General features: G+C 47.7%; 1 protein-coding gene across 8 annotated transcripts in view; it reads right to left on the bottom strand.

The window, feature by feature from the left end:
* Positions 1-19,848: 19,848 nt before the first annotated feature.
* CDK8 (cyclin dependent kinase 8) overlaps positions 19,849-24,167 on the bottom strand; it is an 81,510-nt gene continuing 77,191 nt past the window's right edge. For all 8 annotated transcript variants that reach the window (XM_042792522.1, XM_042792520.1, XM_042792521.1 and 5 more), the window contains one exon: positions 19,849-21,157. In XM_042792522.1, the coding sequence (XP_042648456.1) occupies positions 21,032-21,157 (126 nt within the window). In that variant the 3' untranslated portion in view covers positions 19,849-21,031. The remainder of the gene's footprint in view (positions 21,158-24,167) is intronic.

Genomic DNA, 24,167 nt, shown 5'->3' with positions numbered 1-24,167 from the left:
CTTCGGTGTATTACCTGTGAAAGCTGTGGGTGCACAAAAGGACGAGCTGAAAGCCCAGGTCTGTGCAGGGACGCAGAGTGCTGGTGTGCTCAGGATGGAGGAGGAGCGTGGCATCTGGGTGTTCCCCTGCAAGGATCCACCCGTGAGCAAGGGGGCCTGCTCTGCCTTTGTAATCAAGTCAGTCTCTGGCTCCTGAGGACAATTTTACTCCCCTTAAAGTAGACATTAGCTTAGCTAGGTTGGATGCTTGGCAGTTGCAAAGGATGTGTCTACACTATTGTTTCAGTTTGAACGACAAGTGAGCGTTAGAAGTGATTCTCCTGCTCAGCTTCATAGAGCTTTCCATGGATACTGAGAACAGCCCAAGTACTCTTCCCAGCATCCTCCTCCACATTTTAGGGGCAGCTTCAGGCAGGCAAACAACTGTCAAATTTCGGTTTGTCAAAGCAGCTGTTTCACTCCCAGAAGGAGGTACGCTTTGTTCTTCCTGAGCAACAGCCCTGAATTCTGACCAATGAAGTCTGACCGTGACAATAAAGGAGAACCTGGACCAGGGTGGCAGTGGCAAATAAGGTGAGGATGGATTTAAGCTGCTGTGCACCCCATGGCTCTCAAGCAAGCGCAGAGCTGACTGTTCCCTCACGGAGATGAGATGAAGGCCCAGTCCAGCTGACAGACTATTTGAGCAGCTCCCGTCATTCACTGGGTCAAGGGCACAGCTGGGAAGGAGAATTTGATTTGAACACTACAGCATGGTGATGAAGTATTGACTTTTCTTTCCTTTTTATTTCTGGGTAGAAATTTGTCATGCCACCCTATTTTTTTTGGTGGAAAAAAGATTGTTTCAATGGAGATTCCTCTGGAAATTAAAAAGAAAATATTTTCATGAAAAGAAAATTATTTTGAGCTCAAAACATCACTGGATATTAATCTATATCTAATAAATTCAATGTCAAAAGGCAACAGATGTTGAATTTTACATTTTTTTAAACTCTGTGTGGATATTGAGGAGATCCTCCTTCTCCCTCTTTGTCAGAGGGAGATGGTGCTGGAGCTCTACATGAGGCTCTGCCTGCCTGCACCAAAGGGTCAGTCACCCTTATTTCCTCCATCAAAATGATCACAGAATCACAGAACAGTTTGGGTTGCAAGGGACCTTAAAGATCATATATCTCCAACCCCCCCTGCCCCGGGCAGGGCCCCCTTCCCCCAGCCCAGGGTGCTCCCAGCCCCGTCCAACCTGGCCTTGAACCCTTCCAGGGAGGGGGCAGCCACAGCTGCTCTGGGCACCCTGGGCCAGCGCCTCACCCCCCGCACAGGGAAGAACTTCCTTACATCTAAGCTAAATCTGCCCTCTTTCAGTTTAAAGCCATTACCCCTCATCCTATCACTACATGCCCTGACAAAGAGTCCCTCCCCATCTTTCCTGTAGCCCCCTTTAAGTACTGGATGGCCGCTATAATGTCCCCTCAAAGCCTTCTCTTCTCCAGACTGAACAACCCCAACTATCTCAGCCTGTCTTCATAGGGAAGGTGCTTCAGGCTCTGATGATCTCTGTCTCCCTTCTCTGGACTTACTCCAACAGGTCCATGACATTTTTATACTGGGGGCCCCAGAGCTGGACACAGCACTGCAGGTGGGGTCTCATGAGAGTGAAGTAGAAGGGGAGAACCACCACCCTTGACCTGTTGGCCACACTTCTCTTGATGCAGCCCAGGATATGGTGGGTTTTCTGGGCTGGAAGCACACATTGCTGGCTCACAGTCAGTTTTTCATCCACCAACACCCCCCAGTCCTTCTTCATGGGGCTGCTGTCAATCCATCCTCTGCCCAGCCTGTATTTGTGCATGGAATTACCCCAACCCATGTGCAGGACCTTGCACTTGGCCTTGTTGACTTTCATGAGGTTCGCACAGGCCCACCTCTCCAGCCTGCCCGGGTCCCTCTGGATGCCATCCCTGCCCTCCAGCCTGTTGACCGCACCACACAGCTTGGGGTCATCGGCAAACTTGCTGAGGGTGCACTCAATCCCACTGTCCATGTTGCCAACAAAGATGTTGAACAGCACTGGTCCCAATACCAACCCCTGAGGAGTACTGCTCATCACTGGTCTCACTGGATTCAACTTTCTGTGAAAAGACAAAGCACTGCCTGCCCGAAGCAGGCTCTACTGCCTCTCACTGAGGCATGCTGCTCTGAGCCACTCCTCTCTGGGGTTTGGACCAGTAATTCCATCTTGGCCGTGTGCCTTGGACAACGATGTATTTCTGAGAGAGAACTGTGGTGCTGCTGTCAGCTCTCAGCCAGTCCTAGCCATGGCCCACGGCATCCTGGCTCTTCTGTGAGCCCCTTGAACACATCCATGTGTTGTCACTTCTCACGTACACTGACTGCAAGCACCCTAGCATAGGGAGCAACTCTTTATTCGGTATTTGTACAGCACTTAACACGATGAAGTTTAGGGTGGTTTGGGTTTGTTTCTTCTTTTATTTCAGAAGGGACCCTAGAAAGAAATACAAAAAGAAATACAAGAAGAAAGCAGAAGATGATGCTACACGCTATCTGATACAAGCTCTTATTTGGTGGCATTATAATTAATATGTTTTGCTGAATTTAAAAAGAATTTGGATTTTCTCAGCTGGCCATGGAAATGGAATAAAAATGCGAAGTCAGTATCAGCTAAAGATTTGTAACCTAATCCATCCAGGCCATGGAGTGCTAAGAAGATTTTTCTAGTCACCTAAATCAAGGAATTGTGTGCGACATGGGAATAATAAATCCTGATGTCCTGCGTCCTTCTTCTGCATAAGTCTTTACTATCTAACGAGGGGACAGTTAATTTTTCCTTCCGGAAAGGAATGAAATTCACTCAAACCACTTGAGACTACTTCATCACTGGTTCCTGAGATAACCTGGGAGGGTCAGGATTTGCGATCTGCCCCAGGAGCTCCCTGGAGGAGCCAAGGGAAGCCAGTGCCCTGGCTACAATAGTACTGGAGTACCTCTAAGGAATTCTGGAAACACTGTTTGCAATGTGGGGCTTTTTCCTTCTGTCACTTTGTCTTGCCTAGAGGAACCAACCACCTCTTTGGAAAAGCAATTGTGCTTTTGTAAAGTGTCTAACATAAAGGAGTTCTGACCTAGGCAGGTGCTTACTAGAGGAACAGAATGATCCTACTTTTTGAGAAACTTTCTGGTAGGCTGCTCACTCAGCCTCTTTCTCTAGCAAGATACTAGAAATGCCTTGGTGATGATGGCTTTTAGCTCTAGAGAGCAAGTGCTCACAACTCTGACTTCCTGACCATAAAGGGAAGGCAAGTCTAGGCCTTTCCTTTCCTCATTTGTTCCCAGCATGAGGAAGCAGGAACTTCTCATGATCTAGTGAGACTCCTGCAGGGAGATGGCAACCATTTGGAGAGCAATCTGATGAACTGAACAGATTAACAGCAAGTTCTGCAAACGACATCGGAGTGTCCTGGTAAGCTTCTTCTCTTTGAGAATCTTTGAAGGATCCTGCCTAGAATCCCATTTTTTGGCAAAATATAGTTACAGTTCCTGTTCCCTTGTCCTGCCTTGAGAAGGAGCATGGGGAAGTTGCCAGTCACTCTCCCGCTGCTCCAGATGTCCCATCTGATGTCCTGACTGGAAAGTAGCTGTTCTTGGCCCCATGGTGGAGCTGCTCGGTTCCGGCTCTCGCAGAAGCAAGGGAGGTGGATTGGTGATGAAGAACTGGTGCAGAAGTCTTCCTCGACTGACAGGTCAATGAATACTGAACTACTTACCTCTCCCAAGCGGTCACCACTTTTGACAGGCAAAGAGCTCAGGGAATACTTGTAGCAGATGGCTCTCTCAGGAGAAATTAGATTTGTCTCACTCTTACCTCAGGGAAAGAGAAAGCTGAGGCCACACTGTCACTGCTGGTTATTTCCATCTGTCCCGCTGCCCAGTTGGCCTCATTTGGTTTTTTTTCTTCATTGTTCTTTTTTAAGGTGCAACAGATGAATTGTGAAGTCCTATGGGTGACGTTCTGGTGTCTCTGGCCTGCTGCCACTTCCATTATGTCATGTAGGAACTGCAGGGTCATGAGAAGCCCCTGGAAGAAATCTCTGAGTTTGCCTTCATCAACCTGAGCAAACTTGCTACCAGCACTGGTGCAGCAATCTCTTCATGCTTTGATGTGACACCCTCAGAGACTTGGGAGAAGGGATGCTTCCCCCTCCTGCCAGCACTCAGTGGTGAACTGAAGGGCTGCAACGTCATTGCTGCCCCCAAAAGCCTGGCAGCCCCAAACCCTTGCCCAGCAGAGATGCTGAAGGGTTTCCACTGTAGCCTCTCATAGTTGCTCTTCTTCCCTCTGCCCTCTCCCTCACGGCTTGGGAGACCAGGCACACTGCACTGAGCCAAGCAGGCAAGAGCAAGCTCAAACAAGATTTTTTGTGGTTGTAAGCATTTGCTGCAAGTACCAGGGTGCAGGGGGAGCAGAGGCGGCTGCCCCATGTTGGACACTTCAGTCTGTTCTCAGGCTGCTGCAGAAACTTCTGAACTTGGCCAAATTCAGGCTCTTTCCAACTTCAAACAGTCTTGGCAAAAACAATGTCTGTAGCTCAGGAGATTGATGCAGACTGGAAGAAAAAAGCAGTTGACGTAATTCTGCTCCTTAACCTCCTGTGACAAGGCTTGGAGAGGTGGGAAAAAAAAAAAAAAAAAAAAAAAAAAAAAGTGTGATGGAAACAGGAGGAGGAGGTGGGAAATAGCTCAGCATTTTAATGAAGACTTTTCAGAATGTCTCGCACCTTGTCCCTGAATTCAAATCTCTTCCAGAAATCAACACCAAGGAGCATGGTGCTGTTCAAAGACAGCGGGGGTGATAATGCAAGATACCTGCACTGGTATATATTTTTTTGGTTGATCTGCATTTCCCCTTACTTTGTTGAAGTTGAAGAAGCATGGTTCAAAAGGTGCACTTCAGACCTTGGGAAATATGTTCCTTCCCTTGGAGGAAGAAGACTGGTTTTGTGACAAAATTCATTTTTTTTTCTTCTGTGGGACTGTTAGAAACTGGCTTTACAGAGAATAATATTTAAAATAGTTTGGTTGGAAGTGACTGCGGCCCTTTTTGATTTGCAACACACTGGAATACCTGAAAATCTCCTTTGGGTGTAGCAGCCTTTCCTAGACCCACTGACAACCTCCTGGGATGAACCCCCAGAAAGGGCATCACGCTCCTGAGATGAGGGCTCCTGAGATGTTCCCTTCTTATTTTCTCTGCCAGATCTCTGCGCCCACCATCGCCCACCTTTTCCACTGGCACTCACTGCTCAGGACAGGGTTACGGGTCCCCCCCCCCCAGAAAATCCACAGGGAATCATCTCCCTCTTATGGTGCGATCCCGTACTACACTTGGGTGGCTCCTCTCCGAGCTCCCCGGCATCTGATGCTCCAACCGGGGCTTGGAAATGCCGAGCAAGGGGGTGGCAACTCTCCAGCCTGCGGGAGGAGGCAGGGGGGCAGGCAGAGAACACGTCAGCCAAACCATTGCAAGAATAAGGGGGTCGAAAACGGGGATGGAAATTAGAAGAGTGTATGACTACTAGTGGAGGAAAATGAGGGCAGAAATGTGAAGCCAAGGTCGTTCAGTTTACGAGTGAAATCGGAGGATGCGATTGTCCGCAGCTGCTGGGGACTGGAACCAGTGAGGCAGAGCTCCCAGCCACCACTTTACATGTCAAATCAAAAAATATTATTTTGCCCTGAAGCCGTGCTGGGTGTGACTGTGCTGGTCCCCCCTCTGGGAGAAGGGTGCCAGGGGTGTGAGCGGCACAGGTCTATTTGCCCATGGGATAGGTGAGCACTAACCTGGCAGGACTCACTGAGGCTGGAGAGGTTGCTTCACCACTTTGTCTAAACTCTTACAAATTCCGTATGTCTCTTCTCAGCAGAGTCTCTGGCCGGTAGAAGTTGCTTTTAGGGCAAGTGGGGCTGCAGCTCGGGAGCCAGGAGGGCAAGAAGCGGGTGAGGTGCCCTGCCTGCACTCCCAGCTTGCAGCCCAGCTCTGCCCCGTCACGATCGCCGCGACAGACCTTGTAGATCTCCACCTGATATCTGATCAGGGAAGAAGCTGTCAACCAAACTTGCCAAAACAATCCTTAGGGCTGCAGGAAACATACAGAAGTCTGGGTCAGTGCTGGCCCGCTGGGGCATCCGTCGCTCCATGGAGACCCAAGTGCTGGGCTGGGAAGTGCTGCAGCTCCCAGCTGGCTGGGGAAGCAGCTCCCCTCCTGCAGCACCCAGCTGGGAGGGAAGCTAGTGTGTGCCTGGGTCCTGCCTAGGGCCCCCTGCCCAAAAAGGCAGGGCTGCCAACGTGCTCTGATGGCGTCCAGAGCCTCCAGCATGACAGTCCCAGACTAGTCTTGTGCAGCGGACGATCCTAGTTTTCATCATCAAGTTGATAAATGGGAAACCTTCGTGGAGTAATTTCTGCTACGTCCACGCATCAGTCTTAAAAGAGGAATGCAGGAGCTTCCCTCTGTTCAGGTGACTGTGCTGTTCGAAGAGCTCAGGGCAAATGGGGAGGCCTCACTTCATGATATATATTCAGAGAGAAAAGCCAACCGAGATTAACAAGAATTCCCTGCGAAACTGGCTGCATCAATTTAAACCACTAAGCTATCCCCGTTTTGCTCTTCGCACTTTCTGATTTTCACAAGCCTCACAAGTGCTTGACTGGCCACTTTGAAGCTAGACTATTTGTGTCCAGTTAACATCAGCAGCGTCCAAACAGGCAGCGCGAGAGCGCTGCTCGGCAGCAGTCCGGGGGCACGTGCAGGTGCCGGGGCCTCGTGCACACGGGGTGCATCCCTTTTGCAGCTCATGGCAGAGGTACTGCCCCTCCACAGGGCTCCTCCCCGCTTCCCACCTCCCAACCCCATCTCCTGCTGCTCAGCTAACGGCAGCTCATTAAACACACTAACTGCCCACTGCCCACCCCTTGAGGTGGACCTGGGAGTTATTCAGGGGTTGCTTCTGCTGCCGGCTGGGGCTCAACTTCCCGGGCTGCTCCCATGCCCGCTCCTCCTCTGTGAATTTTGCCCTGGATTAAATCACCGTGATGCACTGCAGCAGCAGTGAAAAGCCGAATACAGCTGAAGCTGGGTTTATATTTTGGCCGTGATCATCCCTTCACAATCCCAACCTGAAGAGTGGCCGAGTGCTCCAATGCTGTTCATTCTGTTGGGTTACATCCTTACAGTGTGAAGGCTCCTGATCTTGCTCAATGAATCAACAATAACGCTAACGCATTTCAAAGGATATCCCGATATATGTGAGGTCTTCTGTTTACGGGTTTTCCCTAAATATTTCCCTTTTTTGTAAAAATGATAGCTGCAGTTCTCATGTAATGACGTGAATTTATGGGCTAGGAAAAGCAGCCTAGCTCCTGACTTCCCAGTGACACAGGGAACGAGTTGGGAGCAAATCACTTCCAAACTGCTCAGGCACCTTCCTTCTAGTGCTGCCAGGAGAAACTGCACGTGGTTAGCCCTACTGCACCAACCGTGCTGCTCTCTAGGTGGAATCCCTGGACCCAGAGACCCAGTAATCGCCACAAACCCAAGGCAGAAAACAGAAGAAATCCTGGATCCTCATTTGCAAGGAATTCTTCAGGCTCCCAGTCCTGCTCAGTAAAACACCAGCACTCACCACAACGTGTGTCCCACAGAAGAAAGGCCACCTGCCATTCCCCGCCTGCCCCTCCAGTGGATTTCGACAGGACCTCTCAGCCTCTTGTCTATTTGGTTCAACGGGGTACATCTCTGCTCATGTTCAAATTACAGGGAAAAAGGAGGGGAGGGGGAAATAATTGGAGAATTTATTTGCTCTTCTGGAGTCTCTGAGCGATGTTACTTACAGATGCAACAGCTGAAATTATGGAATTGAATGGATAGTCGTGGTACAGCAAGCAGAGGTAGACATGTCCTACTGAAGCTGTGTTTTAACATGGAAAGTACAGAGAAAAAAAGCTTAACAGAAGACTCAGAAGGATACCTACTGCTAGGGAAGGTGATGACGGAGAGGGAAGAAAAATACCTGTAAAGATATTTGTGAAAATCACCAAGTGTTTTGTTCATGCTCAACGTCCTGTCCGTGCTCCCGGGGCACAGATGTCACAGGAAGTCCCTGTCCCACCCGGGAGGAGCTTTTAGACCATTAAGGTTTCTTTGTGTGCCTGACCCCTCCAAAGTGGGCTTTTAATGGGCTGCAGTGATGGAAGCTGCCTGCAGCAGCTTCAGTGCCTCTCCCAGCAACGGCTGTTTCGGGCCGCGGCAGCAGCCACGTGGCATTGCTTCTGGTCACGGACTGGGTGACATTTCCTTGGGTATAAATTACAAATGCTACAAGTGAACGAACAGTTTGAAATTCATAGAGTCATAAATTGGAAGGCCGGGGGGGCCATTACCATCAGCTGCTCTGACCTCCCGTGTAACACCAGCCGTAAAACCGCAGCCGGGAGCTCCTGCATCCAGCCTGGCAATTTGCGACCGAGCAGGAGTGAATCTGTGAGAAAGACACTCTGTCTTGATTAAAATCCCAATGTGACAGAGAGCTCATATATCCTGGCTGAGATCTCCTAAAGGCTTCTTACTCTCACAGAATTCATACCTTATTCTCGCTTTGATTTTGCTCCTCTCCACGGGGCTCCTTACGTGCATTACTCACAAAGCTCCCCTGCAAAAACCAAACCGGATATTTCACTGTACCGACTGGTGTTTTACTGCCTTAGAGACCATTGCCGTCCGGGGACTAGATTCACAAATCACCCTGAGCAAACAAGTAGGGGCATGAGATCACCTTCAGGTTTTGCAAATACCAAAATATTGAGGACATTCATCAAATGTGTTTTATACAAATGATTCACTGAGCCCTCATCTAAAAGGGGTCAGTGGGTGCTTGTGCACCCAGTGAGGGTGTAGAAAAGTGAGAAGGAGAGGGTGAGATTAGTGAGAGGATTGACCCAGGGCTGATTAAGGAGAAAACTGGAGGCAAGGTGCCAAGCCTCACCAGGAACTGAGGACTAAAAAAAAGCGCCCCCCCCCCCCAAAAAAAAAAAAAAAAGGTATGTTTTAGGAAGCGCAAGTGCTGCAGGAAAGATGAAGAGAAGGTTTGAAAGGGAGGTGCCAGGCGCGAGGCTGGGCTGAAAGGCAGGGAGATGCTTTCAGGCAGGGAGATGATGCTTTCTGCTTTCAGCCGCCGTGCCGGGCGAAGGAGGCGGCTGCCAGCCACTGAGGCACCCGAGAGCAGAGGAGGGCAGGGGACCAGTTAGTTTCTGCACGTTCACACCGGCACAACACCTGACCTCCCATTCCCATGGCAACCCTAACCCAGCTGCATCGCACCGAGGCAGATGAAGGCATAAATTTGACAGCAAAGCCAGTCATCTCAGACCCTTGGCGTGCACGATGCAGCCGAGTTCAGGTTGCTGGGGGAACCATAACTTTTTAATCACACTGCATTAAGGGTTTTATTACTCTGCATATTTATAAGGGTTGGTTTATTCAGATCCATTGAGAGAGAGAGAGAGATTTGCCATTTTTACTGTGTCTTTCATATTAACCCAGGTTTTGCCCTTGCTTTGTACTGCACTGGTGCTGGGGCAGGTGACTGGGCTATCGCTGCTGAGGGCAAATGGGGTGCAAAATACTCACAACGAGTGCAAGCAAAATAGCAAACAGAGATGCTAAAGAGAGAACTGCAAAGTATTTTGAAGGAGGGAGTTCATTAAGGCAGTAGATCAGTGCCTGATACAATATGTAATATTTCTGTGGATTTTGAATGAAAAGGCAGCTGGGACAAATGTTAGGAGGATGTATTATGTAAATGGCAGCTACAAAGATTTCAACAAAGAAAAAGAATGGCAACCAAAGGGAAAAAAAAACACTCAGTGAGGTACTTTTTGGGAAGAGTGAGGAACAAATGCAACCCAGAGGAGAAGTTTTCTGCCCTCCAGGGCCTTTGCGCACCCTTTTTATTCTCCATCCTGGTCTGTACAGTGTTGCTCAGAAAACTATGTGGAAAGCTTTTGGAAAAACATTGACATCAATCTTTGTTTGAATCAGCTGGAAAAAATGTACTTTCCAAAACGTTTGGACAGGCACAAAATGACCTCAAAAATAACCCTTGGAGGTTGTCCTGGGCTCAGACAGACTTGTTCCTTCGGTTTTAGCTTCAGTGCTTTAACACGCCCCTCCAAACTGTACACTTTTAACCCCACTGACTTGAGTATATTTGGGCTTCTTGCTGAGCTGCTCAGCCCGTTGGACTGTCTGGGGTGGGGGGTGTGGAATCCCAGGGCCAGGCTTCTACTCCTTTGGCCCTGGAGAGGACTGAGCGAGATGCTGGGAGGCTGCGTGCAGCCCACACGGGGTGAGGGACTTGGCTGCCCTTGCTGAACCTTACGAACAGATGAGCTCATCACCAAGGAAAGTCCCTTCTGAAGGTAGCAGGAAAACCAAAAACTGTCAGCTTTGTGCCACGTGCTTTGGAAAATCCCTTCGAGTGCTCCAGTCGTCATGAACTCCATCCCAGACAAGCGAGCATCTGGCTGTGTCTCAGCCCAGGCTTTTGATGCCAGCCCCATCTGTGGTGGTGGTGAGTCAGAAGAGAAACAAGACCTGTAGCTTCCTCAGTATGACTTCCAGCACTGGCTGCTGGGTCTCTGAGAGGGTTGTGGGCACCAGAAACACTGGGGCCCCCGCAGGGACTGAGAGCTGGTTGGTTTATTCCAGCGAAGTAAGTACTGGGGAGAGAAGAAAGATAGAAGAGCTGGTACCACGTGTACCACAGTGGGTTGCACAGGTTGGGGTGCTCCCACTGCTCATGTTTGTCCTCTCCTCCATCTGCTCTCCTTTCTGCCCCTGCCAACTCTTGCTCCAGCTTCCCAGCCCCTTCCCACTCCCTCCAGCAATGGCCATGCTCTTGGTGGGACCGGCAGCAGGAGCTGTGGTAGCAGCAGCAGGTGCCCCAGGGGCTCTGGCACCTTTGTCCCTTCCTCTAAACACCACCAGCTCGGTGTCTCTTCTTAGTCACTTTGCTCGAGTACTGATTTTTCCATTTTTTAAGATTTTGAGCTTTGACCTTCAGGGCAATGAAGGGGAAAACGCCGGGCAGGAGATTACTGCAGATGCATTTCATGTAACGCCCCTGCGCTGCTGGGTGTCCTCGCGTCAGTAAAGCGATGCAGCACCCGAGCTGCTAGCGCCGGGCCGGGGGGGGCAACACTCACACCTCATCCCCAAACCCCTCTGTGCCGTCGTTGTCAGTGCTTTGATGCCTTTTTCTTGTTTTCAGTGCCCTTTTCTTCTCCATACAGCTGGCAACCTCGAAGCACATGAGGTATTTTTAGACCTAACTCTGAAGTGCTTCAGGTCTGCAATCAGGTGACTCAGCTTGCCAGTGCTATTTACTTTAAGTTTGGATTCAAAGTGGGCAATTACAGCCCTGAATGGCTATTTAGAAACCTGTATTTCCTCGTCATCCTGTCATATTGTTTACACATGGTATTGTCTGTAAAGAAGCACTTTACACACCCAGGTACCTGTCTAAAGGTTTTCCAAAGCAGGTGGAGAATAAAGCCCTAGGCTGTCACGCCTCCTTCCTCTGGCTGCTTGTAAGCCCACCTTCCCGTGCCCTTTCGCCTTATTTCAAGATGATCCTGGCAGAGCTCTCCCCAAGGTGACAGCTCGCAAAGGTTTGCTGCAGGATTTGGGTCACGGCCGGAGCGTAAGGTGGCATTTTCTCCCTAATGAAAGCCTCTCTCACAGCTTTTTCCTTTCAGAGAAAGAAATCTTTGCAGCTCACAGAGCCATTTGTACTGATTTAATGATGCTCAAGACATTTATCCCAGGGAAGCGTTCTGCCTGAGCTCCCTGTTTACTTCAAGCCCACTTATTTATAACATCCTTTCTGCCAGTTCTTGAATCCTTCACCTGCACGAACATCTCCTTTACATCACCTTTACCGAATACAGTTAAGTGTAGCTCATGGGGTTATTGAATTACAGGCACGAACTTACCAAAATGAGATCACTCACTCACATATTAGCCTCTATTAAACGCATTTCACCCTGAGGCATTTTTCTATAGAACAGATACTATATATCAAGCGTTTGAATACTCCAAATAGCCAAGGCAGGCTTCTCCCTGCAAGAAGGCACACGATGGGAATGCCACAGCCCCCTCGGAAGGAAGCTTTACTGCCTGTATTTATCAGAAATCGCATCCTCTGTGTGAGCCTGGAAGGGTAAGAGCTTCAGATGGAACCTGGGCGACGTTTGCTGCTACTGGAGCCTCTTTCACGCAGGGCACGAGCGCCGGCCATCGGGAGCTGCCACGCTGCAGCGAGTCCCCAGCATCGGCCTCGGCCCAGCCCCTGGCACGGGAGGGGCGATGCCCTCCCTGGGGTCCCTTACCAACGCGCCCCTGCCAGGCACCAGCTTTGCCCCCACAAATCGCCAGCTGAGAGCGACGGGTTTTTGTCTTCTTGAGATATTTGAGCTTGGTCTGGCAGGGGGGCAGCACCGGGAGATGGGGGTGCCTTTCGGGGACGCGGCTGCCTGCTCAGCCGCCGGCATGTTGCGGAGCAGCAGGTCCTGGTGCTGCCCAGCCCCAAACCACGTCACCTCCTCGCCTGCCCTGCGGCACCCTCGGACTCACGCTCCTCCAGAGCATCTCCACACCCCTCTACTCACTTTTTGTTCTGGCACTCCTTTTAACTTCTCTTACCGTGGCCTCACCTTTGGTATTTTCACAGTCCACACCATATCCATATATTTCCTTCCCTGCCTGGTGGTCTGACCGGTCTCGGGTTTGTAGCATATTTTTATCCCTCTCACATCACCCTGCCTGAAGCAGGAGCCTGAGAGGGTTTGGTGATGGTCTATTTGGGGGATCCTACTCCCAAACTGCATCTGCTGACTCCAAACCATTGATGCTGCGAGGTCACTGGCTGAGCTGCAGCACAAGGTCCGTGAGGTGAAGGCACAAAATCTCTTCCCACCACTTCACCAGGGGGGTGCAGAGTCTCTCCTGCAGGTAAAGAGGTGTAAAACCACCTCCCCTTTTGTGCATTTCTGTCCAGGTGCAGAACTTGAAGGGAACCATCAGCAGCCTCTGGCATCGCTCCTGCAATTACAGGGGAGGGCTGATGGTTTTAGCTTGTTGTGCAGCCTGCTGAAAAATGGCCAGAATCTCTGCAGAAATCCTCTTTTGCAAAATGCTCTTATTTTCTATTATTGTCAGTATAGCCAAAGTTTGATTTATTTTCAGATAAAAAGATTAACTGAAATACAAAGAAGAGGGAAAAAAATATACATATACACAGTAATCTGCCCTGATACATCCCTATGAAGATGAAATAACCTTCCAGGAACACACACATTCACTGGAGTCCTGCTGGATTCTTGCTCCTTATGCACAGGATTTTGTTCTGAATAGCTCTTGGATACTAATTAAAATTTTATAAATAATTATCATAATCAATATTTTAAATCCTGGCATTGTTAAGGATTACACAAGGATTGTTAAGGATCCACACAGGTGTATCTGTAACTTCAAGGAGCATAAACTATCCTATTTAAATAGTACTATTTAAGTAAGTTGCCTCTCTCAAGGAAAATTATTTTTACAATTAATTAATTAGGTTTCCAGCCAGTGAAAATGGTTTTCATTGTGGATGTTTAACTCTTTTTTTTTTTTTTTTTTTTTTTTTTTATGGAAATGCTTTTAGTTAAGGAATAAATGGTAAATTTGATAATGGTGATGACACCTGTATATTATATTTAGTGTCCTCTGCCCACGAAAGGGGCTTTCCTGCCCCGTTTTGCAATGTTCTGCAGAAGACTGCAGCGGAAACAAAAGCGGCACCACCGCTTCTCCTGCCTGTCCCCCTGCACCCCTCGGGACCCCCCCAAGGGGCACTGCTGGCTGCAGCACCCCTGGGCCATCCACCGCCGCTGCCCGGGGGCAGCCGTGCTGCGGACAAAGCAGGGCGGGAGCTCCCCTTTCACGGCCTTTTCGTTCAAACTACGTGTTTATGACATGTTATACCCACTTTGTCTCCCAAACCCAGGTTCCAGCTCAGACTTTCCCCCTTCCTTTGCGGTATGTGCCTGTTGCTGCTTTGCATACACCGCGTGGTGCAGCACGGGCCACTGCAGAAAAACACCAACCTCTGTGTTACCGTTTCTTCTCGTTCCCAGTAAATTGGATTTCATAGTTTTAAATTTCTGCTAAAATACAAATACAACAGACAAAATTCCATGCTTGTGTTTTCTGTTGAGCCGTTTTCACTGTCTTCTTTCCTGGCGGAAGCTAAAATCCCCCTCAAGAGCCATCTCCCACTCTGTAATATTTAAACCAAGATCATCCATCTCGTGCAAACGTGGACCAGCTCGCCTTGTGTCAGAGCAGCCATCTGGTGCCAGTGCCACCAGTTTCCCCAGTGACTGCATCTCACTGTACACACCTTTGGGGTGCTGCACTCACCAGAACTTGCCAGGCCAGGGCGCAGCAATAAATCCCCACGGGGGCTGGGAACGGGCTCGCAGCTTCCAGCAAACACTTAACTTCAAGCGACACAAGCAACCGGGTGCCCTGGAAGGTGGCTGTACACCATCAGGTGGTCTCATCCTTTAGTCTTCGTCTGAGCATCCACACGCTCTTCCAACTGTTCAATTGGGGGAAAAGGGGTTCTCTGGCAGATTGGCCCTTCTGACAGTGGATCCCCACAGGGCATTTCGAGTCATTGCAGCCCCACTGAGCCCCAGGGTGCAGATCAGTCAGCACGACTGGCCAGCACCCCTCCCCGTCCCAGGCTGCTCCCTTTCCTCCTCCCCTCAGACCCCACCAGCAATGCACTGGTGCCTCCCAGGGAGCTGGAGAAGCGTGGAAGCGTGTCATTGCAGGTGACATCCTCACCTCTTCACCCATGGGTCAGGTAAGATTCGGTCAAGCAGCTGCCCCCGGCTCAGGAGGCACAGGCTCCCCACCGGGCTCTCCCAGCAGAGCCTGCAAGGCAACTGGGGAGGGAATTTCAAACCACCTGGTTTTGTTCAGCATGCAAATAAACTGCGTGGGTATCTTATACAGCTGCATGGCTGATGGTAGTGGAACGCACATTAAGGGTTTATGTAGGCATGTCTGAGTTCCTGGGCTGGGACATCACACCCCGCTCAACTTTTCCTGATCTTCTGAAGGTGAGATGGGGCAGAGAGGCGAGGCAAAGCCTGAAGCCTGTGCACAGAGGACTTCAGGAGTGCCCAAGCTGTGTATGAGCCGTCTGCGCTGAGGTGAGCACACCCCAAAGCACACAGCCACCACAGTGATCATTCCTGGCACCCAAACACAGAATTTGTCCCCAGAGAATCCTTCTCCACAGCTTGCTGGGTATCTCCGTATTCTGATCTACAGAAGCTCATGGCTGAAGCAGATGTAAAGCATGCCAAATAATTTATTCTACTGTCTTCCTTACCCAGTTAACAGGAAGAACTCACTAAGGTAGACCTTGGCTGGTACAGGAAGCCTTACAGGTCCCTACGTATATTTGAGAAACACTATGAACAGCAAAATAATTTTAATTTAACAAGTTGATCAATAAGAATAGCTCTGTGCACACCCTGACAGCATCTTGTGGGAAGACCACTAAAGGTGACCCTGCATAACCTGGAAACACAAATGTAGGACCTGCTCAGATTGGAATGAGCTCCCATTCAAGATGGGAGTGCTATTTACACCTCACAGGGTAAGACAATACCTCTTTGGCTTCTCATATAGCACCTTTGGGAAAAGGCATTAACAGGCCTTCAGTAAGCATCTGCTCAGGGATTTTCACCTCTAATCTCAGCACTCCCATAGGCACTCTCTTTAGACAAATCCCTACTTCATCTCCCTCCCTTCCTCAGCCAGCTGGTTGCATTTCTGATGTAGCTGGTGGGGCGGCGGAGAGGCTGCTGCTCCCGACGCTGTGGGTAAAGCATTATACAAATCCCGAGCTCCCACAAATATTAAAAGCAAGGGCTTGCTCTGAGCACACAGCAGCTTTCCCACACCCCAGGCTGAGGGAACAGAAATATTTCTGGAAAGCGCATGCTGTAAAGGCTATCCTTGGCATTTCTGTGGGCATGGGGGGTTATGTGCCGAGGTGTGCTGTGCTGCTTAAATAACAAGCACTCCTGCACTAGTACTATCTCCATCTCCCCCAGCTCAGGTGGAGTACCCAGCCCACCCCAGCCAGGAGCAGAAATGCAAAGCCATCATTAAACTCGGTGTGAGGGCCAAGGAGACACCCTAAACCTGGCAGGCTGAAAAGTGCTTTTCGGTATCTTGTGCCATGGGAGCTTTCAGAGCAGTGATGGAGCTTTGCCCAGATGCCCATCCTGGGTTGGAGCTGGCGTGCATCACCCCAGAGCAATGGCTTCATTAACATCAGTGCTGGTGCCAAGCTCTACAGCACAGGATCCCTTTAACTAAAGGGCTGTCCTCTGGAGATAGCTCCCTTCTGCCATCACCGAAGCCAACCGCCAAGATAAAGGCTGCCTAAAATCCTCAAGAAGTGGAACTTGCCACAAGAGTCCTCGTGGAAAAAGCAGATTTGTTTCTGTTTTGCTTTCAAAGGGTAAGCACCTTTTCTCTAGCTCTCCTGCTGCTAGAGCACAGTTTGCACATCCCATTATTCAGATGTCTAACATATTTCACAGTGTTCTTTATCCATAGCTGTGACAAGCAAATTATACTGAATTAAGCTCATCTACCTTGGTCTCAAGGGACGCCGGCTATTAAACTGTCTCAGAACTGGCATCCCCAAGCACTGGCACTACTCAGCCTAAAGGAAGATGCAGAGACATCTGTGCTACCCAACAAAAGAGGGCTGCTCTATCCAGGTGTGTGACTAAAATAGCACTTGAGGAGCACAACATTACCCAGGCCTTCTGCAGAAAATAGGCTCAACTTAAAACGGCAACAACATTAAGTCCAAATAGCAGGTCTGCAACCTCACTGCTGGCTCCAAGACATAATCTGTGCCTTTTCTGTCTGACACACAACCACCAACAGGAGATGCTGCAGGCTCCATCCCACCTCTTATCACACCCAGTGGCAAACTGCCTCACTGTGCCCATAAAACGAGCAGCCACCGTACATCAAAGGCAGAGATCACAGCCTACCTCTTAGGGAAGCCACGATGGGCTTGGGGGAGACGCAACAGGAGCCGCTTATCGTTCAAAGAGCAATTTTAGAAAGAAATCAATGGACACCAGGGAACCGCACAAGTCATTTCTCCACATAAAACCTTCACTTGCAAGTGACTCCAACCCTTGTTCTCACTCACTGCCACCGCTGCTGGGCTCCGGACGGGCAACAGGCATGCAACAAGGTGAAAATGATCGGAACAGCTTGCAAGATCCTTTCTGAGAGAGCTTCACGTGACATGGCTAACTCCTGCATGCTTCGCTCTCACGCCACTCGTGCTCTGCTGTTGTCATGTCAGTCGGCAAAAGAGAGTCAAGTTGACACCCCTTCCTATTAAAATAACATCCTAATGTTCGAGAAACGGTAAGGTCCCAGTGGTCAGTCTCACAGAAATGTGCTGCTCCGTGCTGTGGAGAAGGCTTTGTGCAAAGCTACAAAGGATGCAGCAGCAGACCCGCGTGGGTCCTGGGCTGCCGGTGGCCCTCAGCAAAGCAACACTGAGGAACTTGCTCTTTTCTTTCGGAGCAGCCCACCTAGTGCAAATGAGAGGCCAAGGACTGTGATACTGTTTGAACGTGAAATGGCACATACCTGCCACCTGAATTAAGTATCTCCCCTGAGGAAGCAAAGCATGGAAACGTAAGCCCCATAAAAATTAAGCATTGTGCACAGGAAGTAAAAAGGCATTTGCAGAGGTGTTTGCTCACTTGGCTCCCACCCAGGTCTACCCCCCCCCCCCCCCCCAGCTGCCTGAGGAGTTTGCCACCTGCAGATGAATCACCTCAGACCCAGACGGAACTGCCCAGCAGCCGCTTCAGAAGGAAGGAAAAAGGAAGCTGAAAGAAAACGTGAACTAACACTGATCTATCCCTCAGCTGGGTATTGCCACAGGCAGCTTAGTGAGTTCACGGAATACTTTCCAAATTATATATACACACACAGGAAAGGACAGGACAGGACCGGTCTCCTATTTCCTCCCTCAGCCTGCTCCTCCCCCTGAAACCCTCTTTAAAACGGGTCATTGCAAAAGTAATTTCTTAAAGAAGCTGGGTCCTTATCAGGTACGATAAATTCAGAGCTGCCAGAAGCTAGGCTTGCCAGGAGTGCCGAGCTGAAAGCGCAATAGCATATTTATCCTTACGACCAAGTTAAGCTTGTAGTCCATTTTCAACATAAGCCTACTCTAGGAAAACAATTTGTTCTTTAATCGGAGCAACAAAGACAGGCTCCCACTATGTGAAACAGACTCAGACTGGTCCACATATTTGTTGGTGAAAACCAAAAAGCTTTGAAGTTCTTGACTCTAGTAACAAAAACTGAGCTAGGTGAGGAAAGAGGTCCTAAAACCAGTATTAAAAATAAAACTGATTTGAGGCAGATCATTTATAGTTGTCATGAATATGACAAGATCAACCTTATCGCCAATAGAAGTATACCCCAACTTGAAGGTATCTGAGGTTTCTTCTTCTAGAACTGTGGAAAAGAAAGGTTTTTCAGTGCTTGCTGTAACTTCTAATTCTTTTTTGTCCTTTTTATCAGTTGGATGCATTTCCCTTTGCAAAAATGAAATTCAAGCCAGCCTGCTACTTTTAAACAAAGCATTGGAGACATCACAATATACTGGTATTGAATAAAGTTTGCATTAATATGAATGATATTAACTATTATGCATTAATATGAATATGCATCAATAAAAAGACAAAAGTATCTAGGCCAACAGTACTTTGGCCAAAGAGAATCTACTCTTGTTGCCATTTCGGTACGTGGTAAGAGTCTAGAGATACTACACATGCAAGTTCAAAGCCTATATATAAATTAAGGAAAGGACAAAAAAAAAAGGCTTGAATTTGAAAAACAAATAAAAAATAATTTTAAGGCACTCCCACCTATATATTTATTTTTATTACAGAAACTGAGGAAAGCCAGACTTTGACAACACGTCAAAATGAAGAGTATCAACATAGCATTAATAAAGCAGCATAAACTGTGCTCAGATTTTTTTTTTTTTTTTAAGTTTTAAGTCCTCTGAATACTTAAGCATCTATTCCACTCAGATAATTTCATCTTCACCTCAAACATGGCTTGCACTTTGGGCTGGCTACCAATTTGGTTTTCCTTTTGCCGCCCTTCATCAGCAGCTCAGTGCATTTGAACAGATCATACTAGTTGATATTCACTCTACATAAAGCACTTGTAGGAAAAAATCCTGCATGTATTTAGGTCATAAAATTGTGGAGTGGCATTAGATACCAAGATAAGAACAAGTTACAGAAACCTTAGAAGAACCATTCAGACAGGAACATCTCTAGGTTTTGTAGATGAAAAGGAGCTGTCTGATCTATGAGATGCAGCTAGTAATAAACCCACGCTCAGTGTATCTCCAGCTGATCAGCTACATGTACACAACAGGGGTAATGACATTTTATGAAGGCACTGTATTTTGTTCTGCTGTTTAAAAAGAAAAATCCTTCTCAGCAGTTAATGGAAGCCTGCCCACTTGCAAGAAAAATTCCCGTCAGATACTGTTTCTCAGGACACAACCCGATATAGACGTGCAATGGGGGAGCAGGGTGCTGTCGCTGATAAAAAAGGAATACAGGCAAAGGTCATATGCAGATTTATGAAAAATAAATTTATTACATAACACCTTGTTTTAACAATGTTTGATTTTTTTTTTTTATTCAGAATACTTGTGTCATTCATGTAAAATAGTTTGATACAGTACATTGTATGTAAGTTTTTCCTCATAAATTCTAAGGCTCTCCTAACACCTTGATCCTCTGCTGTAGGAATGGCACCCCTAAACAATGTGCGAACTTTTAAAAAAATAATTAACTGAACAAAATTTAAAATCCACTACACCAAGCTGGTTCTCAAAAATCAGGATGAAGTATCTGAATGGATGCCGCAACTTTTTAGGAAATATCATTCATGCTTTTTTAATCCCAAAGCATGCTCACAAATCATTAACACCAACAGGAAAAAAAAAAAAAATAAAACACTGTCTATGACAATCATTTTAGTTTGTTTGCTGAACCAAACATGTTTATATCAATGACAACATACTTATTTTACTATCAAATAGCAGCTTTAATACCAGTCAAGTCATAGATTAAAAAACAAAACCAAAAACTTATGTTGGAAATCAATCTTTGGGACATTTGTAATTGCTGGAAAAAAAACGCAAACATTTTCATGGTCTTAAAAAAAAAATCTCATCGTAGCAATCATGTTGGTCATAAAACATTGATCTAGGTGGAAAATGAACCAAGCCACGAAAGTCACTAAAAATAAACGTCTATCAAAATTGTCTCAATTGGAGTCACGGTCAGTTTGCTTTTTTGCAATGGTAACATCTAGTGTACGCTTCAAGTACCAGTTCAAAGATGTCTGTGTACTATTGGTCAGATAAAGTTGTTACATCAAGAGAATTCACCACATACGACAACAAAAATGCTTGCCCCTAGCACATTTCACAGCTTCAACTGCTACAGACTGTCACTGAAAAAAATGCATCGGTCAGTCTGAACCATGTCAAGTAAACTATGGAAGTAGCATATCCACGACACAAACTGTGCTAGCACTTTCTTTTCAAGTCTAACCCCAAAACCAGGTACAATTTGGGAGCCACGACTCCGCTCTGTGGAAGGGGGGGGGTGGATCGTGGCGGCCGGACAGGGTGGAGGTGTGGATTTACAGTACATTCTCGTGGCCCACGCCGGGTTCCAGGCAGGCAGCCGCGCGGCCGGTCCCGCAGCGTTACCGACAGTGCATTGACGTGACGGGGGCGCAGCTCAGTACCGGTGCGTCTGATGCGAGTACTGTGGCGGCTGCTGGGAGGTAGCTGAATACCCCATGCTGCTCTGTGGCTGGGAGGTGCTTGGCCCGGGGTTGGGGTAGGCAGCATGGGGGTTGGAACGCTGCAGAGGGGGCAAAAAGCAGAGGACATGCAATCCTTCGCAACAGACGGTTAAGCGAGACGGCCTCGCATCCTCTCGCTTCTTCGAGAGGCACCGAGCGCACGCAGCCTCCCAGCCCCTGCGCTTCCAAGGCTGCTTTTCCCTTACTCTGATTACAGCAGGCGCTGGTACGAACACTGGGAAGACCAGGTTGGAAAGCGACAGTTACCACCCTTGCAGTTAATCCACCCTAATTACCTCCTGTGAACCTACGGCTCCTCACAAATCAAGCCGCCAGCCGACCCTCCAGACGGCTGCGGTCACACCTGCGTGTTACACCGGGCGACCACCCGGCACAGCAGCCCTCTGCCTTCCCCCACCCAGAAGGCAGGCCCGGCTGGGGGTCCAAACGGCCCGTCTTGCTGCTGCTGAGCCACTCGGCATGAGTCTGGAGGTTTTCCTATACAAAGGGTATCGTGCTTGCCACCCTTCTGAGTGACCTAGGAGTAAAGGCTGAGGGCGCTGTGATTATTTAGGCTCAGGTGTTGTCTAGCAGCAGCCTTACAAACACCTGAAGGGGAGTTAAAAACAACAGCCACATGATTCTCAGTGGAACCAGATATTTCAGGGGAAGCAGCTACAGATTGTGGCTTGGGAGGTTCAGGTTGGACATTATGGGGCGGGGGGGAAAAAAAAAATTAAAAAAATTAAAATATCACTAAGAGACCAGTCTAATGCTAAAAGAACTTGCCCAGAGAGGATGTGAAGCTTCCATCTATGAAGGTTTTAAGACTCAGCTAAACAAAGCCATGGCTGACCGGGTTTAGCATTAGCACAGTCCTGCTTCAAGTGGGAGATTGGGCTAGATGGTCTCCATAAGCCCCTTTCATTTCTACCATTATTTACTGAGTGGTGCATTCATCACTGCAAAAAGCTCTAGGCAAACCAGGAACTGCCTACTTCAATTTTAACCTAAAAAAGTTAGTTATTTACACATCATGCACTATAAAGGAAAAAAGGACTGCACGCGAGACCTTCAGTCTAAGCATATGACCACTTAGTAGCATTTAACATTTTGTTAAATTAACACAATTTCAGTACCTTACTGTGCTGTTTTACATCTACATTAAGGTTTACACACACCCAAATTCTGCATCATTTAGAAACTGCAGTGTAACTTCTGAACTCTTGATATCGCAAAATGTATTACAATTTTTAGGAAAAGCTGCTTCTAGTAAAGGTCTGGAAACTTCTCCAAGGTGAACGTTCCAGGACTAGGGTATTGCTACTGAGACCTGAATACACAAAACTATGGTGAACCAACACCCTGAAAAAGTAAAATATTAAAATAGTTCTACATATTTTATAAGTCGCAACATAAAATAAGAAATAACAACTCCACTGTTGCCTGCTGCTCAGCATTTAGAACCGAAGCTAGAATCAGGATGCTGAGATGATGGCAGAAATGAAAAGGCAAACTCTACTCCTCACAGGACTGAGCTAATACTCTAGGGGTGTATAGTGCAAAGGGGAAGAAATGGCTTGAGCAGCACTTAATGCCAGCGGGAACAAAACCAGCACTGCCGAACTGCACCGTTAACACAGCGACTGAACTTCTGTGACATTTGCCTTCAGTCTTCAGAGATGGACTAGGTCACTAGTCAACAGAAGTGTCACAGCTCTGGGTCACCCTTCTCCGTGGAAAAAATATAGGATATACGTCGGAGAGCAAAAATCCCCAAATATTCTTTTTGTCCAAGCGTAGCTCCTGTACGTAGGAAACTATGAACAAGTTTAACCATTTAGACACTAACCATTCGTGTCAGTCGTAAACACTTTCTGCATCCTGACTTCTAAAACTGATCTTACTTTAAGAAGAAAGCAATTAAAAATCATCAGATTATTTCATGACACCCACTGCAACAAATGGCTTTCGTTTAAGAACAAATGCAAATATCCAATCCTTTCTAAATACCATTAAGCACCAAGAGGGTTATCACAAGCAAAAGCTCAGAGCAGCGGAATTGTTCCAGCCTGTTTAACCACATTGCCTTTGGAAGTGTCACATTGCAGATTTAAACAAGAAGGCAATGAAGTCTGCGTGCCATGTGTCTACTATTTTTACGCATGGCAGAAAAGGATACAAGGTCAGCTTGCCCTGCAGAGAGTAATTTGACTGAGTGGATGGAGGAACTGTCTTAGTGTGCCTTGCCCAGGAGATGGCAATCCTTCTTCACAAGCTTTATATGGGGGATTTGAGCAAATTAAATGAAGAACAAAGGAACAGGTGTTTGATTAAAACAGAGGGTTGTATTGTAATATTTGTTTGCCATCTCCTCAAGTTGCATGATCAGAAGCAAAAAAATGTGAGGAATTTTTTTTCAGGGAGACCTGAAACCACCAATAGGCAGCTTTTAACTGCTTTTGTTCTACTGCCAGCCAGTTCAGGTCTCCTCCCTTTCATTACCATGTTTTCCAGATACTTTAATCAGAACAATTCTCCACTGCCTTCTTGCAGGACTGGGGAGATGGTTTTTTTTTGGTTTGTTTTTTTTTTAAGCCACTGTTTTGCCTCCTAGAGAGACAGCAAAAAGATTAGTCGGGAGCTGTCAAGTTACCAATAGGAACTCCTGAGATAGCAAAGTAGCAGTTACCACTATCTCAAGGCAAAAGTATTCTGAAATTATGTTTGTTGACAAGGGCTGCCCCCAGCTATAATCCTGGGATGGATATCTGAGAGTACAAAAGTTTTGATGAGTATTAACCAAAAACAAACCAATGTCAACTCCTGCCAAGGCAATTTGAGTCTTCTGACTTCTCAACTAGCAAACCTCAGCTCTTGCTTACAGAAGTGGAGGCTGAAGTTTGTTCAAAATGCCAAACTGCAGCAGCAAAATGAGGTGAAGGGTGTGTAAACAGGGCATGTAAACGGGGCTCCCTGACACAGGACGTGCAACCTCCGCATCTATCTCCTCAGATGCGTAACTCAACATGAGGGGAAGATTAAGAGAGTTACAGCTGCATTTTCCTT

The sequence above is a fragment of the Tyto alba genome, unplaced genomic scaffold (assembly GCF_018691265.1).
Source record: "Tyto alba isolate M040663 unplaced genomic scaffold, T.alba_DEE_v4.0 Super-Scaffold_2, whole genome shotgun sequence".
Classification (NCBI taxonomy): domain Eukaryota; kingdom Metazoa; phylum Chordata; class Aves; order Strigiformes; family Tytonidae; genus Tyto; species Tyto alba.
This window is presented reverse-complemented; position numbering and strand designations above follow the sequence as displayed.